Raw genomic sequence first — 27,224 nt, 5'->3', positions numbered from 1 at the left:
ATTTCAAGCATTTTCTCTGACCACAATGCTATGACCCTAGAAACTGACTACAAGGAAAAAAACAGCAAAAAAAAAAAAAAAAACAAAAAAAAAACAAAAAAAACAATCCACAAACTCCTGGAAGCAAAACAATATGCTACTAAATAACCAATGGATCACTGAAGAAGTCAAAGAGAAAATTAAAAGATACTTAGAGACAAATGACAATGAAGATACAATAATCCAAAACTTATGGAACACAGAAAAAGCAGTTCTGAGAGGGAAGTTTATAGAAATACAATCTTACCTCAGGAAAGAAGACAAAACTCAAATAAACAATCTAACTTTACACCTTAAACATCTAGAGAAGGAAGAACAGACAAGTCCCAAAATTAATAGAAGGAAAGAAATCATAAGTATTAGTGCAGAAATTAATAGCACAGAGACAAAAAAAGTAATAGAGAAGATCAATGAAACCAAAAGCTGGTTATCTGAAAATATCAACAACATTGAAAAGCTGAAAGCATTTCCATTAAGACCAGGAATCAAGACAAGGATGTCTACTTTCACCAATGTTATTTAACACAGTTTTGCAAGTCCTAGCCATGGCAATCAGAAAAGAAATAAAAGGAATCCAAACTGGAAAATAAGTAAAACTATCACTGTTTGCAGATGACATGATACTATACCTAGAAAATCCTAAAGACACTACCAGAAAACTGTTAGTTTGTCAATGAATGAGGTAAAGTTGCAGGATACAAAATTAAAATATAGTATTTCACTGCATTTCTATATACTAACAATGAAAGATTAGAAAGAGAAATCAGGGAAACCATCCCATTTACCATTGCATCAAAGATAATTAAATACCTAGGAATAAATCCATCTAAAGAGACTAAAAACCTATACTCTGAAAACTATAAGATGCTGATGAAAGAAATCAAAGTTGACATAAATAGATGGAAAGATATACCATGCTCTTGGATTGGAAGAATCAATATAGTCAAAATGACAATACTACCTAAGGCAATCTACATATTCAATGCAATCCCCATTATATTATCAATGACATTCTTGATCAAACTAGAACAAAATATTTTAAAATTTGTATAGAAACACAAAAGATCTCAAATAGCCAAAGCAATATTGAAAAGAAAAAACAGAACTGGAGGAATTGGGCTCCCTGGTTTAAGACTATACTACAAAGCTACAGCCAGTATGGTACTGGCACAAAAATAGACATATAGATCAATTCAACAGGATAGAAAGCCCAGAAATAAACCAACTAATGGTCAACTAATCTATGACAAAGGAGGCAAGAATATACAGTGCAGGAAAGATAGTCCCTTCAATAAGTGGTGCCTGAAAAACTGGACAGCTTAATGTAAAAGAATGAAATTAGAACATTCTAATTTTTAGGCCAGATACTACAAAACCATAAGAAATCATAAGCAGAATGCTCTTTAACATAAATTACAGCAATATCTTGTTTGACCCACCTCCTAGAATAATGACAGTAAAGACAAAAATAAACCAATGCGACCCAATAAAACTTAAAAGCTTTTGCACAGAAAATGAAACCATTAGGAGTTCCCGTCGTGGCGCAGTGGTTAACGAATCCGACTAGGAACCATGAGGTTGCGGGTTCGGTCCCTGCCCTTGCTAAGTGGGTTAACGATCCGGCGTTGCCGTGAGCTGTGGTGTAGGTTGCAGACGTGGCTTGGATCCCGCGTTGCTGTGGCTCTGGCGTAGGCCGGTGGCTACAGCTCCGATTCAACCCCTAGCCTGGGAACCTCCATATGCCGTGGGAGCGGCCCAAGAAAAATGGCAAAAAAAGACAAAAAAAATAAAAATAAAAATAAAAAAAATAGAAAATGAAACCATTAAGATAACAAAAGACATCCCACTGAATGGAAGAAAATTTTTGCAAATGATGCAACTGACAAAGGATTAATCTCAAAAATATACAAACAACTCACAACTCAACAACAAAAAATCTAATTAAAAAAATGGGCAGAAGACCTAAATAGACATTTCTCCAAAGAAGACATACAGATAGCCAGCAGGCACAAGAAAAAATGCTCAACATTACTAATTATTAGAGAAATGCAAATCAAAACTACAATAAGGTACCACTTAGAGGGTCGGCCCATCATTAACAAGTCAACAAACAACAAATGCTGGAGAGGATGCGGAGAAAAGGCAACCCTCCTTCACTGTTGGTGGGAATGTAAATTGGTACAAACACTATGGGAAACAGTATGGAGGCACCTCAGAAAACTAAATATAGAACTACCATATGATCCAGCAATCCCACTCCTGAGCACATATCCAGAAAAAACTTTCACTGAAAAAGATACATGCACCCCTGTTTTCACTGCAGCATTATCCACAATAGCCAAGACATGGAAACAACCTAAATGCCCATCCACAAGATGAATAGATTAAGATGTGGTACAGATATATAATGGAATAATATAAAAAAAGATAAAATAATTCCATTTGCAGTAACATGGATGGAACTAGAGATTCTCATACTAAGTGAAGTAAGTCAGAAAGAGAAAGACAAATACCATATGATATCACTTACATGTGGAGTAAATGATGGCACAAATGATCTGCCTACATAACAGAAACAGATCATGGACATGGAGGGCAGACATGTGTTTGCCAAGGGGGAAGAGGGAGAGAGGGGGACAGATGGGGAGTTTGAGGTTGGTAGATACAGACTGTTACATTTAGAATGAATGGGTGATAGGGTCCTGCTGTACAGCACAGGGAACTGTGTCCAGTCTCTTGGGTTAGAACATGATGGAAAATGGAAAAAAAAATAATGTGTATGGGTGGCTGGGTCACTTTGTTGTACAGCAAGCAGAAACTGAAGGGGCACTTTAAATCAACTACACTTTAATTTTAAAAAGTTTTTAAAAAGATTTTTAAAAATTGGTCCTATGTTTCCCTTTGAATATTTGGCATAATTTTTTTTTTCTTAGAAAATGGGTAATGTTACAAAAATAGCACAATTCTTAGATATGTAGTTGTGCCAGATAGAGAGTGTGTATGTATATTGTTTCAGTTAAATTCAGCCTGCTACAAGAACATGAAAAAAAAACATTTTTAAAGGAAAACAAAATAAGACAAAATGCCCCATCTGGCTTGAGCAGAGAACTACCTTAACAGCTCCAATGTTTGTTTTCAAATGATTGTGGTAAAGGGTAATATAGTTAAATATAATGCAAAAAGATGAGATATTGGAGCAAGAGAAAGAGGAATTCATCATATGTGTTAGAAAAATCTCAGAAGAAAACAAAGATGGTAGGGAAATGCACTATTTAAAGAATATGAAAAAAAAAATCCCAGAGTTTACACAAATCTTCAGACTAAAAGAACTCTTCAAGTATGTGGCAGAGTTAATGGTAAAAAGAGAAGCATATAGACATTCTAGGGTAAAATTTCTGAAATTTAAATATTCAATAAAATTCCTATAAGCTATTAGGCAAGGGGAAAAAAATAGGTGGAAAGGGAAAATGGGAAAAAAATAGGTGGACAATATTAAATATAAAAACTGGTAAATGTCTATAAACTTTTGGAGAAATGTGCATCTTTGACAATTTGATTATGAACACTTTCTCTGGAAAAATGCATATATATTCATTCACACAAAGAGTTGGCTCACAAACTTTCTGAAGCCCATTCACATATCCTCGATGGTCTAGTGGAGTTCAAAGCACACAGAATTCTAAGGGAGAGATTGTCTATGAATTTACCTTGTAGTAAAGTTATGATGCATTTATTTATCAGGGCAATAGAGAAACCATTTTAGGAATTAAAAATTAACCCATTGATGTACTCCTACCTGCCTGAGGGGGAGAAAAAAACAACTTATGGAAAGTACCTCAGCCAGTTGAGTAATGGCTACAGCTAAATATCTCAAGCATGAGGTAGAATAAATTCACTTGTTAAAATTAAAACATGAATGTCTAAAGAAAGGCTCTAATATCAGGGTTAAAAATTTGATTAAAACACCTTTATAAGGAACAAATTAACAAATTGAAATGATTTTTTAAAATATCCTTTTCAAAAATAAGATAACTTCAATCCTATAAAGGGGTTACAGGTAGTAAAAATATGCTTTGCCTTATCTTACTGAGGGTAGGATACTGATAAATTATAGATGTTGGAACAAAAATACAAATATTAGCAGAATAAAAATAATTATTATTTCCACAATCTCATAGCAAGGAACATTTGGTCAACATATATTTTTAAATATTAGAAGAAAAGTTAGAGAAATAAATATCCAAAAAAGCTTGCAATCATGAAGCATGACATAGGCTGAAAATATAAAATTCTAATTAATCTTGCCAGTCTTGCTGCATGTCCTCATTCTCTAAAAGTGGCACCAAACTGACAGTGAATTATTATTTTTTAAAAGGTATTATTAACAAACAAGATCACTGAGAACATGGCACAGAGGCTATTTTAAAAATGTTGAAAGGCAGAAGATGGAAGAAGGGTAGCTGAAAAGCAGAGCAAGTAAATGATGATGGAAGTGCCTTCATGAAGGAAAGGAGACCATAGTTTCCTGTGTTATCCCAAGAGTGGTTTAGCAATGGGAAGTATCATATACCTTGTCAGGTGGGGCCAAGGAACATAACTGACATTATAAGGATATTTTTAAATCCTGAATTCAGAGATGTTTGATTCCTTTCCCATGTCCATTCCCCATGTGGCAAAGTCAGTTGACTATTATTATTCCCTTTTGCCAACTAGGGGAAAGGAAGCATTAGTCTGTGGAGAAACTGAACCAGAGAGGATCTGGTTGGGGATACTAGTCTCAGTGAAGAATATGGTTCATGGTTGAGATGCAGGGCTGAAAATAATGTAATTAAGTATAAGTCTACAAACTGAACTGTGAGTATTCTCAGCCCGCTTCTTCCTTCATGTTCTCAGAACATAAGCACCTAGGCATATATTTACTAGGCAGGAGAGTAATTATTTTCTTAATTTCCTCAGAGAAGAAAAATGTCCTAAAACTGACATTTGGAATATATATTAATAAAACCTGGATTTGACATCTGAAAACCCTAAAGTTAGGACAACCAAAAGAGAGGCTTTTGCAGCATTTCACTCAATTTAAAAACAGCCCCAAATTAGTAGGCTTTTTCTTTTCTTTCTTTCTTTCTTTTTTTTGGTTTGTTTTATTTTATAGGGCCACACCCATGGCTTAAGGAGGTTCTCAGGCTAGGGGTCCAATCGGAGATACAGCTGGGGCCTACCATGCAGCCACAACAATACAGGATCCAAGCCATGTCTTCAACCTACACCACAGCAACGAAGGATCCAAGCCATGTCTGCGACCTACACCAAAACTCACAGCAACGCCAGATTCTTAACCCACCGAGTAAGGCCAGGGATTGAACCTGCAACCTCATGGTTCCTAGACAGATTCATTTATGCTGTGACATGATGGGAACTCCCAGTAGGCATTTGATGAATCTCAAACTTGTAAAAAAAAATAAAGAAAAGAAATAAGAAAGAAAATAAAATTGGAGGAAACAAAGATAACATACACAGTAAAAAAATTTTTGAAAATATCTACAGAGCACAAGAGAATATACTTTACCTAAAAAATAAAAATGTAGGGGAGGAGACAAGATGGTGGAAGAGTAGGGGGACACGCTCGCCCTCTCCCACAAACACAACAAAAAAAGCACCATCTACAGAACAAATAACTCGCACAGAACAGCAACCAATCGCTGGCAGAAGAACCTAAACTCCAACAACAGCAAGAAGTTCACTCAAATCTGGAACAAGACAGGGATGCCCACTCTTACCACTGCTCTTCAACATAGTTTTGGAAGTCCTAGCCACAGCAATTAGACAAACAAAAGAAATAAAAGGCATCCATACAGGAAGAGAAGAGATCAAACTGTCACTGTACGCAGATGACATGATACTATACATAGAAAACCCTAAGGACTCAACCCCAAAACTACTTGAACTGATTAATAAATTCAGCAAAGGAGCAGGATATAAGATTAACATTCAGAAGTCAGTGGCATTTCTGTATACCAGCAATGAAACATTAGAAAAGGAATACAAAAATACGATACCTTTTAAAATTGCACCTCACAAAATCAAATACCTCGGAATACACCTGACCAAGGAGGTGAAAGACTTATATGCCGAGAACTATAAAACTTCAATCAAAGAAATCAAAGAAGATGTAAAGAAATGGAAAGATATTCCATGTTCCTGGGTTGGAAAAATCAATATTGTAAAAATGGCCATCCTACCCAAAGCAATCTACAGATTCAATGCAATCCCTATCAAATGACCCAGGACATTTTTCACAGAACTAGAACAAACAATCCAAACATTTATATGGAACCACAAAAGACCCAGAATCACCAAAGCAATCCTGAGAAACAAAACCCAAGCAGGAGGCATAACTCTCCCAGACTTCAAGAAATACTGCAAAGCCACAGTCATCAAAAGAGTGTGGTACTGGTATCAAAACAGACAGACAGACCAATGGAACAGAATAGGGAACCCAGAAATAAACCCTGACACCTAGGGTCAATTAATCTTTGACAAGGGAGGCAAGAACCTAAAATGGGAAAAAGAACGTCTATTCAGCAAGCATTGCTGGGAAACCTGGACGGCTGCATGCAAAGCAATGAAACTAGAACACACCCTCACACCATGCACAAAAATAAACTCCAAATGGCTGAAAGACTTAAATATACGACAGGGCACCATCAAACTCCTAGAAGAGAACATAGGCAAAACACTCTCTGACATCAACATCATGAATATTTTCTCAGGTCAGTCTCCCAAAGCAATAGAAATCAGAGCGAAAATAAACCCATGGGACCTAATCAAACTGAAAACCTTTTGCACAGCAAAGGAAACCAAAAAGAAAACAAAAAGACAACGTACAGAATGGGAGAAAATAGTTTCAAATGATGCAACCGACAAGGGCTTAATCTCTAGAATATATAAACCACTTATACAACCCAACAGCAAAAAAGCCAATCAATCAATGGAAAAATGGGCAAAAGACCTGAATAGACTGTTCTCCAAGGAAGATATACAGATGGCCAATGAAAAAATGGTCAACACCCCTGATTATAAGAGAAATGCACATCAAAACTACCATGAGATACCACCTCACACCAGTCAGAATGGCCATCATTAATAAATCCACAAATAACAAATGCTGGAGGAGCTGTGGAGAAAAGGGAACCCTCCTGCACTGTTGGTGGGAATGTAAACTGGTACAGCCACTATGGAGAACAGTTTGGAGATACCTTAGAAATCCATACATAGAACTTCCACATGACCCCACAATCCCACTCTTGGGCATATATCCGGACAAAACTCTACTTAAAAGAGACACATGCACCCACATGTTCATTGCAGCACTATTCACAATAGCCAGGACATGGAAACAACCCAAATGTCCATCGACAGATGATTGGATTTGGAAGAGGTGGTATATATACACAATGGAATACTACTCAGCCATAAAAATGAACGACATAATGCCATTTGCAGCAACATGGATGGAACTAGAGACTCTCATCCTGAGTGAAATGAGCCAGAAAGACAAAGACAAATACCATATGATATCACTTATAACTGGAATCTAATATCCAGCACAAATGAACATCTCCTCAGAAAAGAAAAGCATGGACTTGGAGAAAAGACTTGTGGCTGCCTGATGGGAGGGGGAGGGAGTGGGAGGGATCGGGAGCTTGGGCTTATCAGACACAACTTAGAATAGATTTACAAGGAGATCCTGCTGAGTAGCATTGAGAACTATGTCTAGATACTCATGTTGCAACAGAACAAAGGGTGGGGAAAAAATGTAATTGTAATGTATACATGTAAGGATAACCTGACCCCCTTGCTGTACAGTGGGAAAATAAAAAAATTAAAAATAAAAAATAAAATAAAAAAATAAAAATAGAATTCTATTAATATAAGAAAAAGTTTAGAGAATTTAATAGTAAAGAGTTCTTTATAATAATAAGACATTAAGAATTAAAAACTGAACAGAAGGGATGAAAGATAAAGTTGAGAAAATTTTCACACAAGTAGCACAATAAGACAGAGATGGAAAATAAGATACTAAAAATTAGAAAATAGGTAAGCAATTGATTAGTTCCAACATCTGACTAATTATAGTACTAAAGAGATCAGAGAAAATAGATGGAAATAAATTATCAAAGAATAAAATTTCCACAACTGAATAATAAATCTCCAGATTTAAATGGCTCACCAAAAGCCTAGAAGATGAATGAAAGGGACCTATATAGTATCAAATCATTGGGAATGTTTAGAATCCCAGGAGGAAAACCCTGAAAGGTTGTAGAAAGAGTTCACATATAAATTAATTTTAAGTAAGTAAAGACATTAACAATATGAGGAGTTCCCATTGTGGCGTAGCAAAAACGAATCCAACTAGGAACCATGAGGTTGTGGGTTCGATCCCTGGCCTTGCTCAGTGGGGTAAGGATCTGGCGTTGCTGAGCTGTGGTGTAGTTTGCAGATGTGGCTCAGATCTGATGTTGCTGTGGCTGTGGCATAGGCTGAACCCCTAGGTGGGAACCTCTATATGCTGTAGGTGCAGCCCTAAAAAAAAAAAGGCAAAAAAAAAAGATATTAACAATATAAAACAAGAATAATCATGAATTCAGTAGGATTATTAGGGTATAAAATCTATGATCACTGAAATAAGTTCATGAGCTAAAACAACAAATACAATTACCTTTGTGAAAGCTGAAAGAATAGGGAGCATATGTAAAAGAAAAGTTTAAAAATACAGAATACAGAAGAATAGCAACACATACTAAGAGAAACAGAGGAAAATTTTAGAGAGAAGAGAGAGGAGGGGAGGAGAAGGGCAGAGAAGTCAGGGAGAAAGGTAGGAAGAGAGAGATTTGAAGAAATAATAAAGATTAGATTGCAAATTAAAGGTGATTATAAATAATGTGCTTAGATTGTAAAGGTACCTAAAAGACCAAAGAAAAAATATAAATTCCATGTAGATGAACTTCAAAGAACTAAGAGCCAGACTGACATCTTACTATCTCTGGATGTAAGAAAACAAGGGAATGTGAGTTCCTGTTGTGGCCTGAAGGGTTACAAACCTGAGTAGTATCCTTGGATTTGGGTTTGATCCCTGGCCTTGCTCAGTAAGTTCAGGATCCAGCATTGCTGCAAGCTGTGGCCCACGTGGCTCAGATCCTGCTTTGCTGTGGCTGTGACTGTGGCATAGGCTGGCAGCTGCAGCTCTGATTTGACCTCTAGCCTGGGAACTTCCATATGTCACAAATGTGGCCCTAAAAAGAAAAAAAAGAAAGAAAGGGAATGAAGTTTTTAAGGTATGGAAGGAAAAGATTTCCTTATCTCTCTTTCTCTCACTCTGTGTGTGTGTGTGTGTATAAAACCAGTCAAGTGGACATTCATATGCAAGAGAATAATAAATATATCATTAGGCATTTTTTTAAAGCTATAGAGGTTTGACATAAAAAAACTCACATTAGAGGGGGAAATAAAGCCTGAGAGATGCTAAAAGCAACATAGGGCTTGTCATAGTCCCTGACATATAGTAGGTTCTCTTTAAATATTTGCTTAACTAATGTAAAGCAACACACTTACACTGAGGTAGCGTTAATGGAGTCCTGAGAAACTGGAAAACCCTGGAATTGAAAGCATAGAGACAAAATAAAAAGTATAGTTTAAAGGATTGAATTTTTGTAGATTCTTCAGTGTCTTCCTGTCCCATAGTCCCATATAACTTTCTTTATTGATGTATACAATGGTTTAGATTCCAGCAAGGGAAAATGTCTGTAAGACTTAGAGAGAGGAATTAAAGCATATCAAATGCCCAAGACACCAAAATTTCCTTTGTATCAAGCACACAAAAACTGCCAATATATCAAAGGCACGTGATTCTATTAGTTCATAGGTGGAAAACTATTCATAGAAAGGAAATTTGCTTTTGAAAGGGACTGATAAAGGTCTGCATACATTCTCAAAGAAATAATCACTTGTGTAACAGCTACTACTCCAATGAATACAAAGATAAATCCCCAAGCACAAGATAAAGGGCCTAATTATCTCATCTGCCTGCAGCTTATATTCATTCCTTCATATGACAACACTGTGTTTTCAGCTTTCTGAGGCCTAGAATCAATTAAGATAATTCTGGACTCTTTTTATAATCATTTCTAGGGAATAATAGCTTATTTCCTTTCTTCCAAATGATGAATATATGAATAAACTTAAATTTCTCCAGCCATCTTAATGAGCAATCTTTTTATTATTTTGTTTTTATAAACCTTAAAGATATAGTATTCATTGATCAGATTCATTTGATTTTTTATGCATAAATTCAAGTCTAATTAACTTGAGCAAAAAGGCTAATGCACAGGTTCAATTATCCACTATGATAAAAATTAAAAATAGAACCACCATATAATGCAACAATTCCACTTCTGGGAATATATCCAAAGGAAACAAAAAAATTAACTTGATAAGATATCTGCACCCCCATGTTCATGCTAGCATTATTTACAACAGCCAAGACATGGAAATGAGCTAAGTGTCTATCAGTGGATGAATATGAAGTTGTGATATATATGGAGTATCATACAGACATAAAAATGAGTAAATGCTACCATATGCAACAACACAGATGGACTTTGAAGGCATTATGGTAAATTAAGTAAGTCAAAGACAAATACTGAATGATCTCAACTTACATGTGGCATCTAAAAAAGGAAACAACCAAAGGCACAAAGAAAAGGTCAGACTTCTGGTTACTAGAGGTGGAAGCAGGGGAGAGAAGGACAGATTAGAGGCAAGTAGTCAAAAGGTACAAACTTCCAGCTATAAGATAAATAATGACCAGGGATATAATGTAAAACATGATGGCTATAGTTAACACTGTTGTACAATATATAGGATGTTAGCCAGACCTACTGTGGTAATCATTTCACAATAATGTAAATCAAAGCATCATGTTGTAAGGCTCAAACTTATAAAGTGATGTACATCAATTATTTCTCCATAAAACTGGAAAAATATTTTATAAAAGTAAAGTTGCAGTTCCCTGGTAGTCTTGTGGTTAGGACTCTGTACTTTCACTGCTACAGCCCAGCTTCAGTCCCTGGTCTGGGAACTGAGATCCCACATTAAGCTGCTGCATGCCATGACAAAAAAAGTTGCATTTATTTAAAATAAGGTTTATCTAAATTAAAGAATATAAGAATTCCAAAATTCCAAGACCATAATAACAGAGAATTAAACCAAGTATGGGGCCCTTCTAAGTGAAGTGCCCTGTGCAACTGTACAAGCTGTACACCCAAGAAGCTGGCCCTGCTTCTCAGTTTTGCCTCAAGGAGATGTGATATAACCGAAATCTACTGTCCATATTGGGCTTCTCTGGATCCATGGAAGAGAGGAATTACTACAACCTTTTCCCCTTCCTTTAAAGGCATCATTATTTAGAAAAATTTACAGGCAATCAAGTTCAATTTTGTGCTTGAATGAGTATGTTCTAAAAAGGCCAGATCCAGGATTTCTGACTCTTAAATTTTCAAAGGCCACTGTCTTCTAAACCAGTCTTCTACTTTTGCACAATTGTACTCTTGCCTCCTGGAACATTTTTACCAAATTTACTAAGTATGCTCTGTTTTAAATGCCTATTACCCTGTTCTAACACTTATGTTCAATAACTTACAGTTCCTACAGCATTGTTTGTTTTCCATTAATTGAAAATATTTGGATGTCACAGGTAATTGCTATTTGGCACCATCAATTATATTGTTTCAAACAAAATTTAAATGTGTCTTCTTCTGGAGAAAGGGATTTATAATCAGTAAAAAAAAAAAATCTTTAAATTTTCAAGGGTCATCATTTCCATCACCGACAAAATAGATCTATATTCCGGTTTACCATTTTTAGCTCATGTCTTGGTTTATTAAGGTTGTTTTGATGTCCTAGTACCATTATGGTAGTATTGTTCACCCTGTGACTCTCCAACTCTAAAAAGAGGCCTTATCTTTTTTGGTTTCATTTTTTATTAGTTTGAAATAGGTATCTTAAGTTTCATGATCCAGGTGCCTCCATATCAAGGTTATCCTCTGGGAATCATGGAGAAATGGGTCTCTTCAGCACATTCAAAAAAAGTTTCATTTGTCCTCTCTCTCTTCCTTCTGACAACCACATTATATATTATCAAGGGTTGTATGAATATTTATTCTTTTAAACTTATTCTTGTCAAAGTCTACTTTATCCTATAAATTTGAAAGTACTTCTACGTGTACGTTAAAAAAAATCTTATCATGATTGTTGTCTCAAAACGAATGACTGCCAATATTAGGAAATTGGTTCATGAAGCATAAAAGCACAGTGTAAGAACACTGAATAAGCCTGAATGAGGTCCTCATGTATAATGTTCAAGAGTCTCTAACCCACAAACTCAGGAGCATCAAAAATAGAAAATTCCTTAATATCTTTTGTAGCACCAAAATTTTAATTCCTATTTCAGTTTAAATCACATCACTATTGAGAGAAATACTCAGTGTCCGTCATTATTACTCTCCTCCTTCTAACAGAAATGTTCAATAGCCATGTGGTTTTACATAGCAACAAGGCACAGTCAGCCTCCTCTTTTCATATAGCTTACATTCAGGATGCTCATGACCCAAATCCATAAAATGCCTCAGGTCCAAAAGTTCTGCAACCTTCTTGCCATATTAGGTATACATCTATCCGCAAGATGATATATGAGATTTAGAGAGCATGGTTCAACTTCCTCAACAAACATCAGAAAACCCTATCAGTATGATTGGGAAAAATACATTAGTGTTACTTTACCTTCAACAGCATTACTCTTTCCCCGACTCTTCATAGGAGAATCTAACTAAAATAAGTCACTGCACAGTAACTCTTGTAACAACCTTTTCACAACAACTCTGACCCCACTCTTACTATTTCCCCATTTTCTTGATACTCTAAATATACTACTTTTATTTGCTAAAATAGAACACTTTGACACCATCAGAAATGTTAAGAGCCCACAGAAGGAACATCAACTGGACTGCAGGAGAGAATACCTCACTAGGAAATGTATTCCATGCACACCTACCTCCATTCATGGCTGAGGTGAGACAGATCTTTGACATTATGGCCTATGACTCCTGCTGTCCATTTTCCATTACTCCATTTTTTCCATAGGCCAACTTTGGTCATTGGTTCATATGGATGAGAACCGTATGAAAGGTCAGAGGGCCATACACTAGGGAAATCTGAAAAAACAATTTAGCTCAAAAGGGAGGATAAGCCTTTCTAATCGATTGCTTCTTTGACTGTGAGATTCCTTATTGAGATAGGTCTACATGAGAAAAGACTTAATCTTTTATTTTTATTAAGGTTTTATATATATGTATTTATATTTTATTAAAGTAGATTTACAATGTTGAGTCAATTTCTGCTGTACAGCAGTGACTCAGTCATATATATATATACAAACCCAAACACAGTCTTTTTTTAAATATTATTTTCTATCAAGGTCTATCCTAGGAGATTGGATACATTTCCCTGTGCTATATAGTAGGACCTTATTGTCTATCGATTCTAAATGTAATACTTTGCAACTATTAACCCCAAATTCCCTCTACCCCAATGGCAACAAGTCTGTTCTCTGTGTCTGTGAGTCTGCTTCTGGTTGATTCATTTGTGTCATATTTTACATTCCACATATCAGTGATATCGTGTGGTATTTGTCCTTATTCTTCTGATTTACTTCAGTTGGTATGATAATCACTAGTTACATTCATGCTGCTGCCAGAGGCATTACTTTGTTCTCTTTTATGGCTGAGTAGTATTTCATTGTGTGTATGTACACATACCACATCTTCTGAACCCATTCATCTGTCAATGGACATTTAAGTTGTTTGCATGTCTTGGCTACTGTGAATAGTGCTGCAATGAATATGAGGGTGCCTATCTTTTTTTTCTTTTTTAATATTTGATTTCTTTTAAAAATTAATTCAATGGATTTTATTATGTTTATAGTTATACAATCATCTTCACAACCTAATTTTAGAACATTTCCATCCCCAAACCCCAGTTTGTCCCTCCCCCGCCGCCCCCACCTGTCCCCTTTGGTAACCATAAGTTTTTCAGTCTGTGAGTCTGTTTCTGTGCTGCAAATAAGTTCATTTATATCTTTTTTTTTTTTAGATTCCACATGTAAGTGATAGCATATGATGCATGTATGTTTTTGAATTAGTTTTGTCCAGATATATGCCAAAAACTGGGTCTGATGAATCATATAATAGTTTTATATTCAGTTTTCTGAGGAACCACCATAATGTTTTCCATAGCAGTTGTACCAATTTATATTCCCACCAACAGCATAAGAAGGTTCCCTTTTCTCCACACCCTCTCCAGCATTTGTCATTTGCAGATTTTTTAATGAGGGGCATTCTGACCAGTGTGAGGTGGTACCTCTTTGTAGATTTGATTTGCATTTCTCTAATAATTAGTGATGTTGAGCATCTTTTCATGTGACTACTGGCTGCCTGTATGTCTTCTTTGGTGAAATTTCTATTTAGGTCTTCTGGCCATTTTTTGATTGGGTTGTTTCATTTTTGTGGTTGAATTGTATGAGTTGTTTGTATACTTTGGAGATTAAGACCTTGTCCGTTGCATTGTTTGAAACTATTTTCTCCCATTCTGTAGGATGTCCTTTCATTTTGTTTATGGTTTCCTTTGCTGCACAAAAGCTTATAAGTATATGTTATTTTTGTTTTTATTTCTATTGCCTTGGGAGATTGTCCTAAGAAAACATTTGTATGGTTTAGAATGTTTTGCCTATGTTCTCTTCTCGGTATTTGATGGTTTCATGTATGATGTTTAAGTCTTTAAGCCATTTTGAATTTATTTTTGTGCATGATGTGAGATTTGTGTTCTAGTTTCAGTGATTTACATGCAGCTATCCAACTTTCCCAGCACCACTGACTAAAGAGATTATCTTTTGCCCATTTATATTCTTGCCTCCTTTGTTTATTAATTGGTGGTAGGTGTCTGGGTTTAGTTCTGGGCTCTCTTTTCTGTTCCATTGATTCATATGTCTGGATTTGTACCAATACCACACTATCTTGATGACTGTAACTTTGTAATATTTTCTGAAGTCTGGGAGAACTATGCCTCCTGCTTTGCTTTTTGTTTTTTGTTTTTTGTTTTTGTTTTTCCCACAGGATTGCTTTGGCAATTCTGGGTCTTTTATGTTTCCATATAAATTTTTAAATCATAAATCTGAGTACACATATACATGCTTATTGTAAAAAATTCAAGCAATATACCAAAGAGTGAAATAGGTAAAAATTCTCTCAACTTTGAAGTCCAACAGAAAACTGCTAGCACTAGGATGAACATCATTATTGATGTTTTCATGCACATATATAATATAGAAATAATTATCTAAAATATATTTGTATAATTCATATATATATATACATATGTATTGCCATCAACATCATGATATCAAACTTAGATAGTTTTGCCAGCTCCCTTTTTACTTTTAATACATGTAGCTGCACAGTATTTCAGTGTATGAATATAATTCTTGCCATAATGCATTATAATTTTATAACTTATGTGCCCCACTCACAAGACTAAGTATTTATTGAGAATAGAGAATTCTATAGGTATTTTTTTGTTTTTAATAGAGCCTTAGTAATTAACACAGAACCTAGTAGATGGAAAAATATTTGAATGGACGGATGAATGAATGGATAGAAAGAAATAAAGAGGCAGCAGTATGGTGGATGTCTGCAGAAAAAAAAAGAACTATTAGCTTACTGTCTACATAGTTCATGTGAGAAGAGTAATAAGAGCCTAAACTAGGGTATAAAACATAGTAATGGAAGGAGGTGAAGCGTCTAGAGAGTTATTTTGAATAGCTGGGATTTTTTTTTTTTTGCTTTTAAAAACATTTATCTCAAATTTTTAATAATACAGCTTTAAATAGTACACTGGTTTCCTGTGGGTTATTGACTTTTACATTTTATCTTCAAAATGTGACTTACTATTGCATTTTGTCTGAGTTTCATTTGTATACCAAATAATTGTATTATGTATTCCTTTGACTTCCTTTCCCACCATGATTCTTAATTTAATTGTGTGGTGACTCACCAACATTGATTCCTGCAGGAGTTTCTGTTCATCATTCAGAACAATGTCCTTCATAGGTTCCAGAAGTAATTGTTAGAGAAAAAAAAAATGTCTTTGAGCAAAACCTTACTTCATTTCTTGTTCCAATAAGATATCCTATAATTGAAGAATAAAAACAATAATAATTTGGTCTACAATGTCATACATAGCAGTAAGTGATATAGGCAAGTATTACTTTAAAAATATGTAATCCTTACAACTATGAGGATGCTAATAAAGTGACAACATGGCCAGGCCATGGTATAAAACTAGTTTAATATGACCTCAAAGTTTATTCCTTCCTTCCCTGGAATGAAACACTACTATATAGCCTCTATTTATGATCATCTTCCTCAAATCTGTAAGTTTCTGACCGTCATTTAATATTTTAGCTTAGTTTTGTTATCCTAGTCAGGGAATTTGCAGAGTGTCAATGATGAGACAAAACATAAAGTCTTTCTTCTACTTCAGTATACTTCATTGTGTCTTCTCTCCTCTCCTGCTTGCCCATAAAGGAGGCCTAATCCCATCCATTTCTTGAACAAGTATATGCTTACTGGCCTGACTGTTGAGTTTCTATATATCCCTCACTCTTTCCCTCAGGCTGTCCTTGGGTTGATTGTGGGTTGAGTCCACAGTGTTTGGTAAGTGAGCCTGCAAAGATGTCCCTAATTCCCTTACTTTTTATTTAATTATTTATTTCTTTGCTGCACCTGCTGTGGCATATGGAAGTTCCCAGGCCAGGGATTGAACCCACACCTCGGCAGCAACTCGAGCCCCTGTAGAGGAAATGCCAGATCCTTAACCCACTGCACCACCATGGGAATTCATCCTTTAACAAACATATGGAAAGCAAATCTGATTTTATCTTCCATCATATATATCAGTATTGTGTCCACTTTCTGTGGGGTAATCTGAAGGGACCACTAAAATATGGTCACTACTAACCTCTCATGATTTTTTCTTCTACTACAGTCCTCCTGCTTCATAGCTGAACTTCCCAATCAGACCACACCCTTTCTGGACTCTGAGTTGCATATATGGTTCCCCCACCTTGATTTTCTTTTACCTACAATGTGTATCCTTGGTAAATAGTGAGTCATTTCAAAATATTTTATCCTGGAGCTCCTGTTGGGCTCAACAGGTTAAAAATCCAACACAGTGTCCATGAGGATGTGGGTTCCATCCATGGCCTCTCTCAGTGGGTTAAGAATCTGGCGTTGCCACAAGCTGCAGCACAGGTTGCAGATGCAGCTTATTATCTGGTGTTGCAGTGGCTGTGGGCATAGGCCTTCAGGTACCACTCCTATTCAACCCCTAGCCCAGGAACTTACATATGCAGCAGGTGGCCCTAAAAAGAAAAAAAAATGTATCATTTAGGAATGTTGTCTGACTTGTTTAGGTAAAATTGAACATCTGAGGGAACAACCCTCTGCTTGACATTAGACTTCAGTCTACATGAACTGCATTTGAAGATTATTACATCACCCCTTTGAATAAATTTCCTAGCAGTCATACCTGATTCCTACCATACAGTGATGACTTTGTGTCAGCACTATCTCTTTAAAAGAGTGATTGTTAAACCGTACCCAAAATACTGGAAATCGAGGCCAGGAGACAGTGGGATTACATATTTAAAATGCTAAAAGAGTAAGTTCCCCTGTGGTGCAACAGGTTAAGGATCTGGCATTGCCACAGCTGTGGCTCAGGTTGCAGTTGTGGGGTGGGTTCGATCCCTGGCCCAGGAACTTCCACATGCTGTGGGGGTGGCCAAAAACCAAGACAAAAACAAAAACAAAGTGCTGAAAGAAGAGAGTCCTGTATTTGGCAAAACTATTCTTCAGAAATGAATAAATTGCATATCTAGATAAACAAAAACTAAGAAAATTTGTCACTAGTAGACCTACCCTATGAGAAATACTAAAGAAAGCCCTTCAGGCTGAAATGAAAGAACACTAAACAGAAACTCAGTTCCACATGACATGTTGATAAAAGGATACATAGTTTTACTTATGCTCATAATGAAAAAAAACAGAGGGATAAAAACTTCAGAAGTGATGGCTCAGTTTATGGTGATGGCTTCACAGGTATGTGCTTATCTTCAAACTAATTATATGTTGAATATATTCAGGCTTTTTGTATGTCAATCATACCTCAATAAAAAAAATAAAAAGCGAGTAAGAGTAAGTACATAAGTAAATATAAAAGACAGTCTATTTTTCTGAGTAACTTTTCTTCTATATGGTTTAACAAACAACATCATAAATCAATAATTATAAACTTGTGTTGATAACTTTATAAGGTATAGTAAATAAAATGTATAATATATACATAATAAAATATAATGCATAATAAAGGTGTACTTTGTATGACAATAACAGCATGAGGGAACAGGAGGGAAAGGAGCTATGATGGAGCAAAGTATACTATTGAAATTAAGTTATTTTTAATCCAAATTAGGTTGTTTTAAATTATGATGCTAATTTTAATCCCAAGGGCAACCATCAAGAAAATAACTCAAAACAATATTGTACTGCTAAAGGCTAGACTGTACCGTCTGGAGAATAAAAAAGATTATTGACTACAACTGAAAACAGAAAGGGAATTATTCTCTCTATATATGTAATTTCTCAATTTGTAAAATACTGTGGCTTTAACTTTGTATATGAATTAGGTAGCATTTACAAAGTAGAAAAAAACTAGGTGAAAAATTGTTAATTTAGTCAAATAACACTTAAAAACTATGATATAATGCTCCTGAATAATGGAGTCATTTTATTTCACAGACCTATTCTGTTTGTTAAGCATATACAGTTGACCCTTGAACGACATGGACTGGAACTGTGTGGGTCTATTATATGCAAATGTTTTGCAGTAAATACACTCAGCCCTCCATATCTGTGGGTTCTGCATCTGGGCAGATGCAGAATCTGTGGATACAGAGGACTATGAAACTTGAACATCAAGGGATATTGGTATCCATAGTGGGTCCTAGAACCAATACCCTGTGGATACTAATGGATGATTATAGTCACATTCTAGATCAACTATTTTCCTAATAATTTATCTTGATTAGCATTTCCAATGGCTTCAAATTACATTTTGGCCTAGAATACATATTGGTATTATAGAAAGACAGAACTTACTCTGATGATATAATCTCTTTCTAAAGTGTTTTATAAGATTAATAAAAGAGAAACTGAGCCATATGCGGGCTACATTGATAATGCTCATGCACAAATGAAATAATGTTAAGGCAAAAAATTGAAAAGCTGGACACAAAGAGTGGCTATAATCAAAAAGTCTACAGATAATAAATGCTAGAGAGGGCATAGAGAAAAGGGAACCCACCTAAGCTGTTAGAAATGTAACCTGGTGAGATCACTATGGAAAACAGTATAGAAGTTCCTAAAAAAACTAAAAACAGAGCTACCATATGATCCAGCAATCCCACTCCTGAGCATGTATCTGGAAGAGTTGAAAACCCTAATTCGAAAAGATACATGCGGAGTTCCCGTCGTGGCGCAGTGGTTAATGAATCCGACTAGGAACCATGAGGTTGCGGGTTCGGTCCCTGCCCTTGCTCAGTGGGTTAACGATCCGGCGTTGCTGTGAGCTGTGGTGTAGGTTGCAGACGCGGCTCGGATCCCGCGTTGCTGTGGCTCTGGCGTAGGCCGGTGGCTACAGCTCCGATTCAACCCCTAGCCTGGGAACCTCCATATGCCGCGGGAGCGGCCCAAGAAATAGCAACAACAACAACAAAAGACAAAAAGACAAAAGACAAAAAAAAAAAGAAAAGAAAAGATACATGCACTTCAATGTTCATGACACTATTTACAATAGCCAAGGCATGGAAGCAACTTAAATGTCTAGGAATGGATAAAGGAGAAGTGGTACACACACATACACACACAGGAATATTATTCAGAAATTTAAAAGAATGAAATATTGCCATTTGCAGCACATGGACAGACCTAGAGATTATTATACTAAGTGAAGTAAACCAGACATAGATATTATATGATGTCACTTATATGTGGAATCTAAAAAAATACAAATAAACCTATACAGAAGACAGAAATAGACTAAACTAACAGACATAGAAAACAAGCACATGATAACCAAAGGGAAAAGGGATGGAACTGAGAGATAAATTAGAAGTGTGGGATTAACAGATATATACTACCATATATAAAATAGATAAGTAAAAAGGATTTACTGTGTAGCACAGGAAACAATACTGAATATTTTTTTTTTGTCTTTTTAGAGCTGCACCTGCAGTATATGAAAGTTCCCAGGCTAGGAGTTGAATCAGAGCTGCAGCCGCTGGCCTATGCCACAGCCACACCAATGTTTGATCTGAACTGTGTCTGTGACCTACACTGTACCTCGTGGCAATGTCAGATCCTTTAACCCACTGAGCCAGGCCAGGGATCGAACCTGCATCCTCATGGATACTAGCTGGATTTTTAACCCACTTAGCCACAATGGGAACTCCCTACATTCAATAGTTTGTAACAACCTATAATTGAAAATAATCTGAAAAATATATATAACTAAATCACTTTGCTGTACACCTGAAAATAACACAATGTAAATAAAGTATAATTCAATTTTAAAAAGCAGAATATGGAGTTCCTGTTGTGGTTCAGCAATAATGAACCTGACTAGTAACCATGAGGATGTGGGTTTGATCCCTGGCCTCACTCAGTGGGTTAAGGATCTGGCATTGCTGTGAGCTGTGGTGTAGGTCACAGACACAGCTCAGATCCTATGTTGCTGTAGTTGTGGCCAGCAGCTATAGCTCCAATTCAACCCCTAGTTAGAGAACTTCCATATGTCACAGGTGTGACCCTAAAAAGAAAAGAAAAAGCTGAATACAAAATGAAATGTGCACATTAATTACAATTATGTAAAATTCTTGTACATATTAGTGAAAAATAAATGAACTCAGATTAAAAATATACTAAAATATACTAGAGCCACACAATTACCAAAAAAACTGTGATTGAGAGTTTGATTGTTATAGAGGAAGGACAGAGCCATGTTGACAGAAGGAAAAATGATGAAAAAAATGGGGATAGAAATAAAAGAAAAACAAGAAACAAAAATTTCAAATGAACAGCCTAACCTACAATACTTTTTAAAATTTCACCCCAAAAAATCAAATGCCTGGGAATACACCTGACTATGGAGGTAAAAGACTTATATGCTGAGAACTATAAGACATTAATCAAGGAAATTAAAGAAGATGTAAAGAAACAGAAAGATATTCCATGCTCCTGGGTTGGAAAAATTAATACTGTAAAAATGGCCATCCTACCCAAAGCAATCTACAGATTCAATGCGATCCATATCTAAAGGAACTAGAAAAAGAACAAAGAAGCAAAAGGAAGGAAATGATAAAGATTAAAGGGGAAATAAAACAGATACCAAAAAAAAAATCAATGAAACCAAGAGCTGAATCTTTGAGAAGACAAACAAAACTGAAAAACCTTTAGCCAGACTCATCAGGAAGAAAAAAGGGGACCCAAATAAATAAAATTCAGAAATGAAAGAAGCAAAATAATAACCAATACCACAGAGATGTGAAAAATCATAAGAGAATACCATGAACATACATGCCAACACAAAGCACATCACAAAAGGAATGGATAACTTTCCAGAAAAATGGAACTTTCCCAAACTGAATCAGGTATACACAATCTGAATAGACTGATCACTAGCAGTGAAATTGAATTTGTAAAAAAAAAAAAAAAAAAAAAAAAAAAAAAAAACCTCCCAGCAAACAAAAGTCCAAGACTGGATGGCTTCAGAGAGGAACTCTACTAAATACAGAATAGGTAATACCTACCCTTCTCAAACTACTGAGAAAAATGAAGTGGATGGGACACTTCCAAATTCATTCAATGCTACCACTGCCCTGAGATCAAACTTAGACAAAGATACTACAAAAAAAAAAAAAGAAAATTATAAGCCAACATCTTTGATGAATGTAGAATGCAAAAACACTCAAGACAGTAGCAAACAAAATCCAACAATATATAAAAAAGGATCATACACCATGATTATGTGGGATTTATTCCAGGGAAACAAGGAATATTTGAATATTCATAAATCAATCACTGTGACACACCACATTAAAAGAAGAAGTGATAAAAATCACATGGTCATTTAAATAGATGAAGAAAAAAGCATTCAATAAAATTCACATCTATTCATGTTAAAAAAAAATCTCACCAAAGTAGGTAGAGAGGGAACATATCTTAACATAATAAAGACCACTCACAACAAGCCCACAGCTACGCCATACTCAACAGTGAAAAGTTGAAAGCTTTTCCTCTAAAGTCAGGAACAGCAAGGATAGAAAGCCAAGAATTAAACCCATGCACCTACAGCCAACTTATCTACGACAAAGGAGGCAAGAATATACAATGGAGAAAAGACAGCCTGTTCAATAAGTGGTGCTGGGAAAACTGGACAGCCACATGGAAAAGAAGGAAATTAGAACACTCCCTAACAACATACACAAAAATAAACTCCAAATGGATTAAAGGCCTAGATATAAGACCAGACACTACAAAACTCTTAGAGGAAAACATACGCCAAACACTCTCTGACATAAACCACAGCAACATCTTCCCAGATCCACCTCTTCAGAGTAATGACAGTAAAAACAAAAATAAACAAATGGGACCTACTAAAACTTCAAAGTTTCTGCACAGCAATGGAAACCCTAAACAAAACGAAAAGACAATCCACAGAATGGGAGAAAATCTTTGCAAATGAGTCGACTGACAAGGGATTCATCTCCAGAATTTATAAACACCTTCTGCAGCTCCATACCAAAAAACAAACAACCCCATCAAAAAATGGGCAGAAGATCTAAAGAGACAGTTCTCCAAAGAAGACATACAGATGGCTGAGAACCACATGAAAAGATGTTCAACATCACTCATCATTAGAGAAATGCAAATCAAAACCACTCTGAGGTACCACCTTACACCAGCCAGAATGGCCATCATCAAAAAGTCTACAAACAATAAGTGCCAGAGAGGGGGTGGAGAAAAAGGAACCCTAGTACACTGTTGGTGGGATTGTAAATTGGTGCAACCACTGTGGAAAGCAGTATAGAGATTCCTCAGAAAACTATAAATAGAACTACCATTTGATTCAGCAATTCCACTCCTGGGCATCTACCCAGAGAAAACCATGACTCACAAAGACACATGTACTCCAATGTTCATTGCGGCACTATTTGCAGTAGCCAAGACATGGAACCAACCTAAATGTCCATCGACGGAGGAGTGGATCCAGAAGAGGTGGTACATATACACAATGGAATGTTACTCAGCCATTAAAAGGAACAAAATACCAGCATTTTTAGCAACCATGGATAGACCTAGAAATTATCATGCTAAGTGAAGTCAGCCAGACAATGAGACACCAACATCAAATGCTTTCACTGACATGTAGAATCCCAAAAAAGGACAGACTGAACTTCTTTGCAGAACAGATGCTGACTCACAGACATTGAAAAACTTATGGTCTCCAAAGGAGACAGTTCGGGGGATGGAGGGATGTGCTGGTGTTGTGGGGTGGAAATCTTGATAAATTGGATTGTTATGATCATTATACAACTACAGATGTGATAAATTCATTTGAGTAATTAAAAAATAATACAAAGAAAGTCAATTAATCTGCAATAAATGAGGCAAGAATATTAAATGGAGAAAAGACAGTATATATATATATATATAAATGAATGAGATCAGAACATTTCCTTATGTCATAAACAAAAATAAACTCAGTAGGGATTAAAGACCTAAATATAAGGCCTGAAACTATAAACTCATAGAAGAGAACAAAGGCAGAACACTCTTTGACATAAATCACAGAAACATTTTCTGGATCTGTCTTCTAAGGTAAAATAAATGAAAACAAAAATAAACAAATGGGACCTAATCAAACTTACTAGCCTTGTACAGCAAAGTCAACTATTGACAGAACCAAAGATGTACTGAAAGGCAGAAAATATTTTTAAATGATATGATCAATAAAGGATTAATATTAAAAAATATAAAGAGTCCACATTATAAGTGATATCATATGGTATTTGTCTTTCTTTCTGATTTATTTCACTTAATATAGAATCTGTATTTGCATCCAGGTTGCTGCAAATGTCATAAATGAACCTATCTACAAACAGAAATAGACTCACAGACATAGAGAACAGACTTGTGGTTGCCAAAAGGGAGGGGGGATGGATCAATATGAACAGCGAGTTTGGGGTGGGTAAATGCAAACCATCACATAGATAATAAACAATGAGGTCCTACTCTACAGCACAGGGAACTATGTCTCATATCTTGGGATAGAATATGATGGAAGATCAAGTGAAAAAAGAATGTCTCTATATTTGTGTGTGTGTGTGTGTATGTCTGGGTCACCATGCTGTATAGCATAAATTGATACAACAATGTAAATCAACTATACTTCAATAAAAAAATGAAAAATATAAAGAAATCATACAACTCAATATAAACAAACCAAAATAATTAAAATTTGGCATAAGACATGAACAGATATTTTTCCAAAGAAGATATTCACATATACATGTTCAACATCGTTAATCATCAGAGAAATGCAGATCAAAACCCCAATGAAATACTACCTCACACCTATCAAAATAGCTATCATTAAGTCTACAAGCAAAAAACATTGGCAATGATGTGGAGAAAAGAAAACTATTATACACTGTTAATGGGATTGTAAACTAATTCAGCCACTACAGAAAACATTATTTAGATTCCCTCAAAAAATCTAAAAATAGAGTTACCATATGATCTAGCAATTCCACTTCTGCGTATACATCCAAAGAAAACAAAAACACTTATTTCAAAAGATACGTGAACCCCAGTGTTCATAGCAACATTATTTATAATAGCTGATTATGGGAGCAATCCAAATGCCTATAAACAGATGAATGAATGAAGATGTGATACACACACAATGGAATGTAACTTAGCCATCAAAAAGAATGAAATCCTGCCATCTGCAACATTGTGGATGGACTTAGAGGGTATTATGTTTAGTGAAATAAGTCAGAGAAAGACAAATACTTTGTTTTTTTCACTTACATGCGGAATCTAAAAAAATAAAACAAATGAACTTACGTAACAAAACAGAAACAGACTCACAGATATAGAGAAGTAGTGGTTACCAGTGGAAAAAGGGAAAGGTGAGGGGTGAGGTTAGGGTAGGAGATTAACAGACACAAACTAGTGTGTATAAAATATATAAGCAACAGGATATATTATACAGCACAACAGACTATAACCATTATTTTATAATAACTTTAAATGGTGTATAATCTATAAAAAACGTAATCATTATGTTGTACAACTGAAAATAATATAGTAAATCAACTATACTTCAATTTAAGAAAAGATAGAAAAAATGCTAATTCACGGGGACAGGAGGGAAAAATGAATGTGAACGCAGGTGAGAACTTTGGCTTTGGTGAGGACAATGATAATAGTTTCAAGAACAAATGCAAACAGGTGAGAGTGAGGATTTTTAATAGATACGTTTCATAGCAGAGCAGATAAATGTGAAAGAGTCAGTAAAATGATGTCCTATATTTTCTTTCTAATGTAGCAAACTATTCCCTTAAGGAAAGGAGGCCTGAGAGAGGTAGCAAAAGAATGCCAGAGTCAACACAAGCAAAGTGGAAAGCAATCATTTAGGGTTAAGTGAAATTATTGTTAAGTGGTGTTGAAGAGCCAAAAAAGACAGGAAATCGTGAGCTTAATGGTTCTGATTAGCAATTATATGAGTTTTTTTTTCTTAGTAAAGCTGGCAGCCCTGTGGCAAGAGTAAAGAAAGAGAGTATTTAGAGTTATGACTGATGCAGTGGTGAACTTTAGAAGGGCACGTAGAAAGAAATACAGTGACTGAAATGAGAATGCTGGTCAAAGGGGTTTTAGGATTGATGCAAGACGCAGAATAAAGAATCACTTACCAACAGTATTGTGGTGGGAGCCAGGTTAAAGAGAAAGAGATCAAGAGGCTAAAAGTTTCCATGGTGTTGGAGAATATTTTTTTAAAAAAGTTGTTTAAGAGTGCTTTTAAAATTATAACAATAATATAAACATATTAACTATGTAAAAATTATAAAAAATAAAATCATGAATAAACATTTCCTCAATCATCATACTACAGTGGTTAAGAGCAGATATTCTGGAGTTAAAATCTGAGACTCTTTCACTCACTAGCTGTGTGACTTTGTAATTTCCCTGATCCATGTGCCCACTCAGTAAACATTCATTTAGATATTGTTTTTTAATTGAATATTAAAAAGGAATGGAAACAAGAGATTATTTAATTTGATGTTTCCATTTTATGAAGCAGGAAGTCAAGTGCTGAAGGTGATACAGGTGGTTATTTCTGTGTTTTTTTAAAAAATGTAATCAAATAACTTATTTCTTAATTTTTTTCAGTTCTTAAAATTCTGCTTTTCTTTTCCATATGAGATTCTTACTGCTGTTCAAGTTCTGAAAGAGAGATTTCATTGTGGTCAGTTTTGCATAGATGAACACATGCTCTGAAGTAAAAAATCTTTCTTGAGTCATGAATACAAAATCAGAGGCAAACTCAGTCTATTGAATTCAGGACTAAGACGTTTTGCCCTGGATGAATATTTAGTAAGACTTAACAGAGTGGGCAATTTAGCCAGTTTGACATATTTTATTTCAACTTATTTTTGTTATTAGTTGCTAATTTCCAGTGTAGTCCTTGAATTCCATAACATTAAAAATGAGCACTAATGTTATATTATCTGACATATTCCATTAAATTTTCTGAACTTTGACAATATATCTGCACATTCACATACATTATATATTATTCTACTGAAATATTATGATTTAGTATTCTCATTTTTGGATAATAAAATGAGGATCAAATCATTTTTTTGTTGAAGATTATGTAGCTAGTGAGTCATT

The 27,224-nt window shown here is 35.3% G+C and overlaps 1 protein-coding gene across 2 annotated transcripts in view; it reads right to left on the bottom strand.

Annotated features, from left to right (window-relative positions):
• The window catches only part of LOC146394521 (uncharacterized), a 159,656-nt gene that overhangs the window by 32,506 nt on the left and 99,926 nt on the right, over positions 1-27,224 (bottom strand). For both annotated transcript variants that reach the window (XM_085008496.1, XM_085008495.1), the window contains exons 5-8: positions 16,201-16,335; positions 13,148-13,307; positions 10,758-10,817; positions 9,652-9,692 (exon numbers count right to left, since the gene is read on the bottom strand). In XM_085008496.1, the coding sequence (XP_084864622.1) occupies positions 9,652-9,692; positions 10,758-10,817; positions 13,148-13,251 (205 nt within the window). In that variant the 5' untranslated portion in view covers positions 13,252-13,307; positions 16,201-16,335. The remainder of the gene's footprint in view (positions 1-9,651; positions 9,693-10,757; positions 10,818-13,147; positions 13,308-16,200; positions 16,336-27,224) is intronic.

Source organism: Sus scrofa, chromosome X (genome assembly GCF_054392235.1).
Source record: "Sus scrofa isolate SSC_HxYL_T2T_F1_AM1 chromosome X, Sscrofa_HxYL_maternal_Yorkshire_Landrace_v2.0, whole genome shotgun sequence".
NCBI lineage: Eukaryota > Metazoa > Chordata > Mammalia > Artiodactyla > Suidae > Sus > Sus scrofa.
The sequence above is the reverse complement of the archived record's forward strand: the minus strand, read 5'-3'. Positions and strand labels throughout refer to the sequence as shown.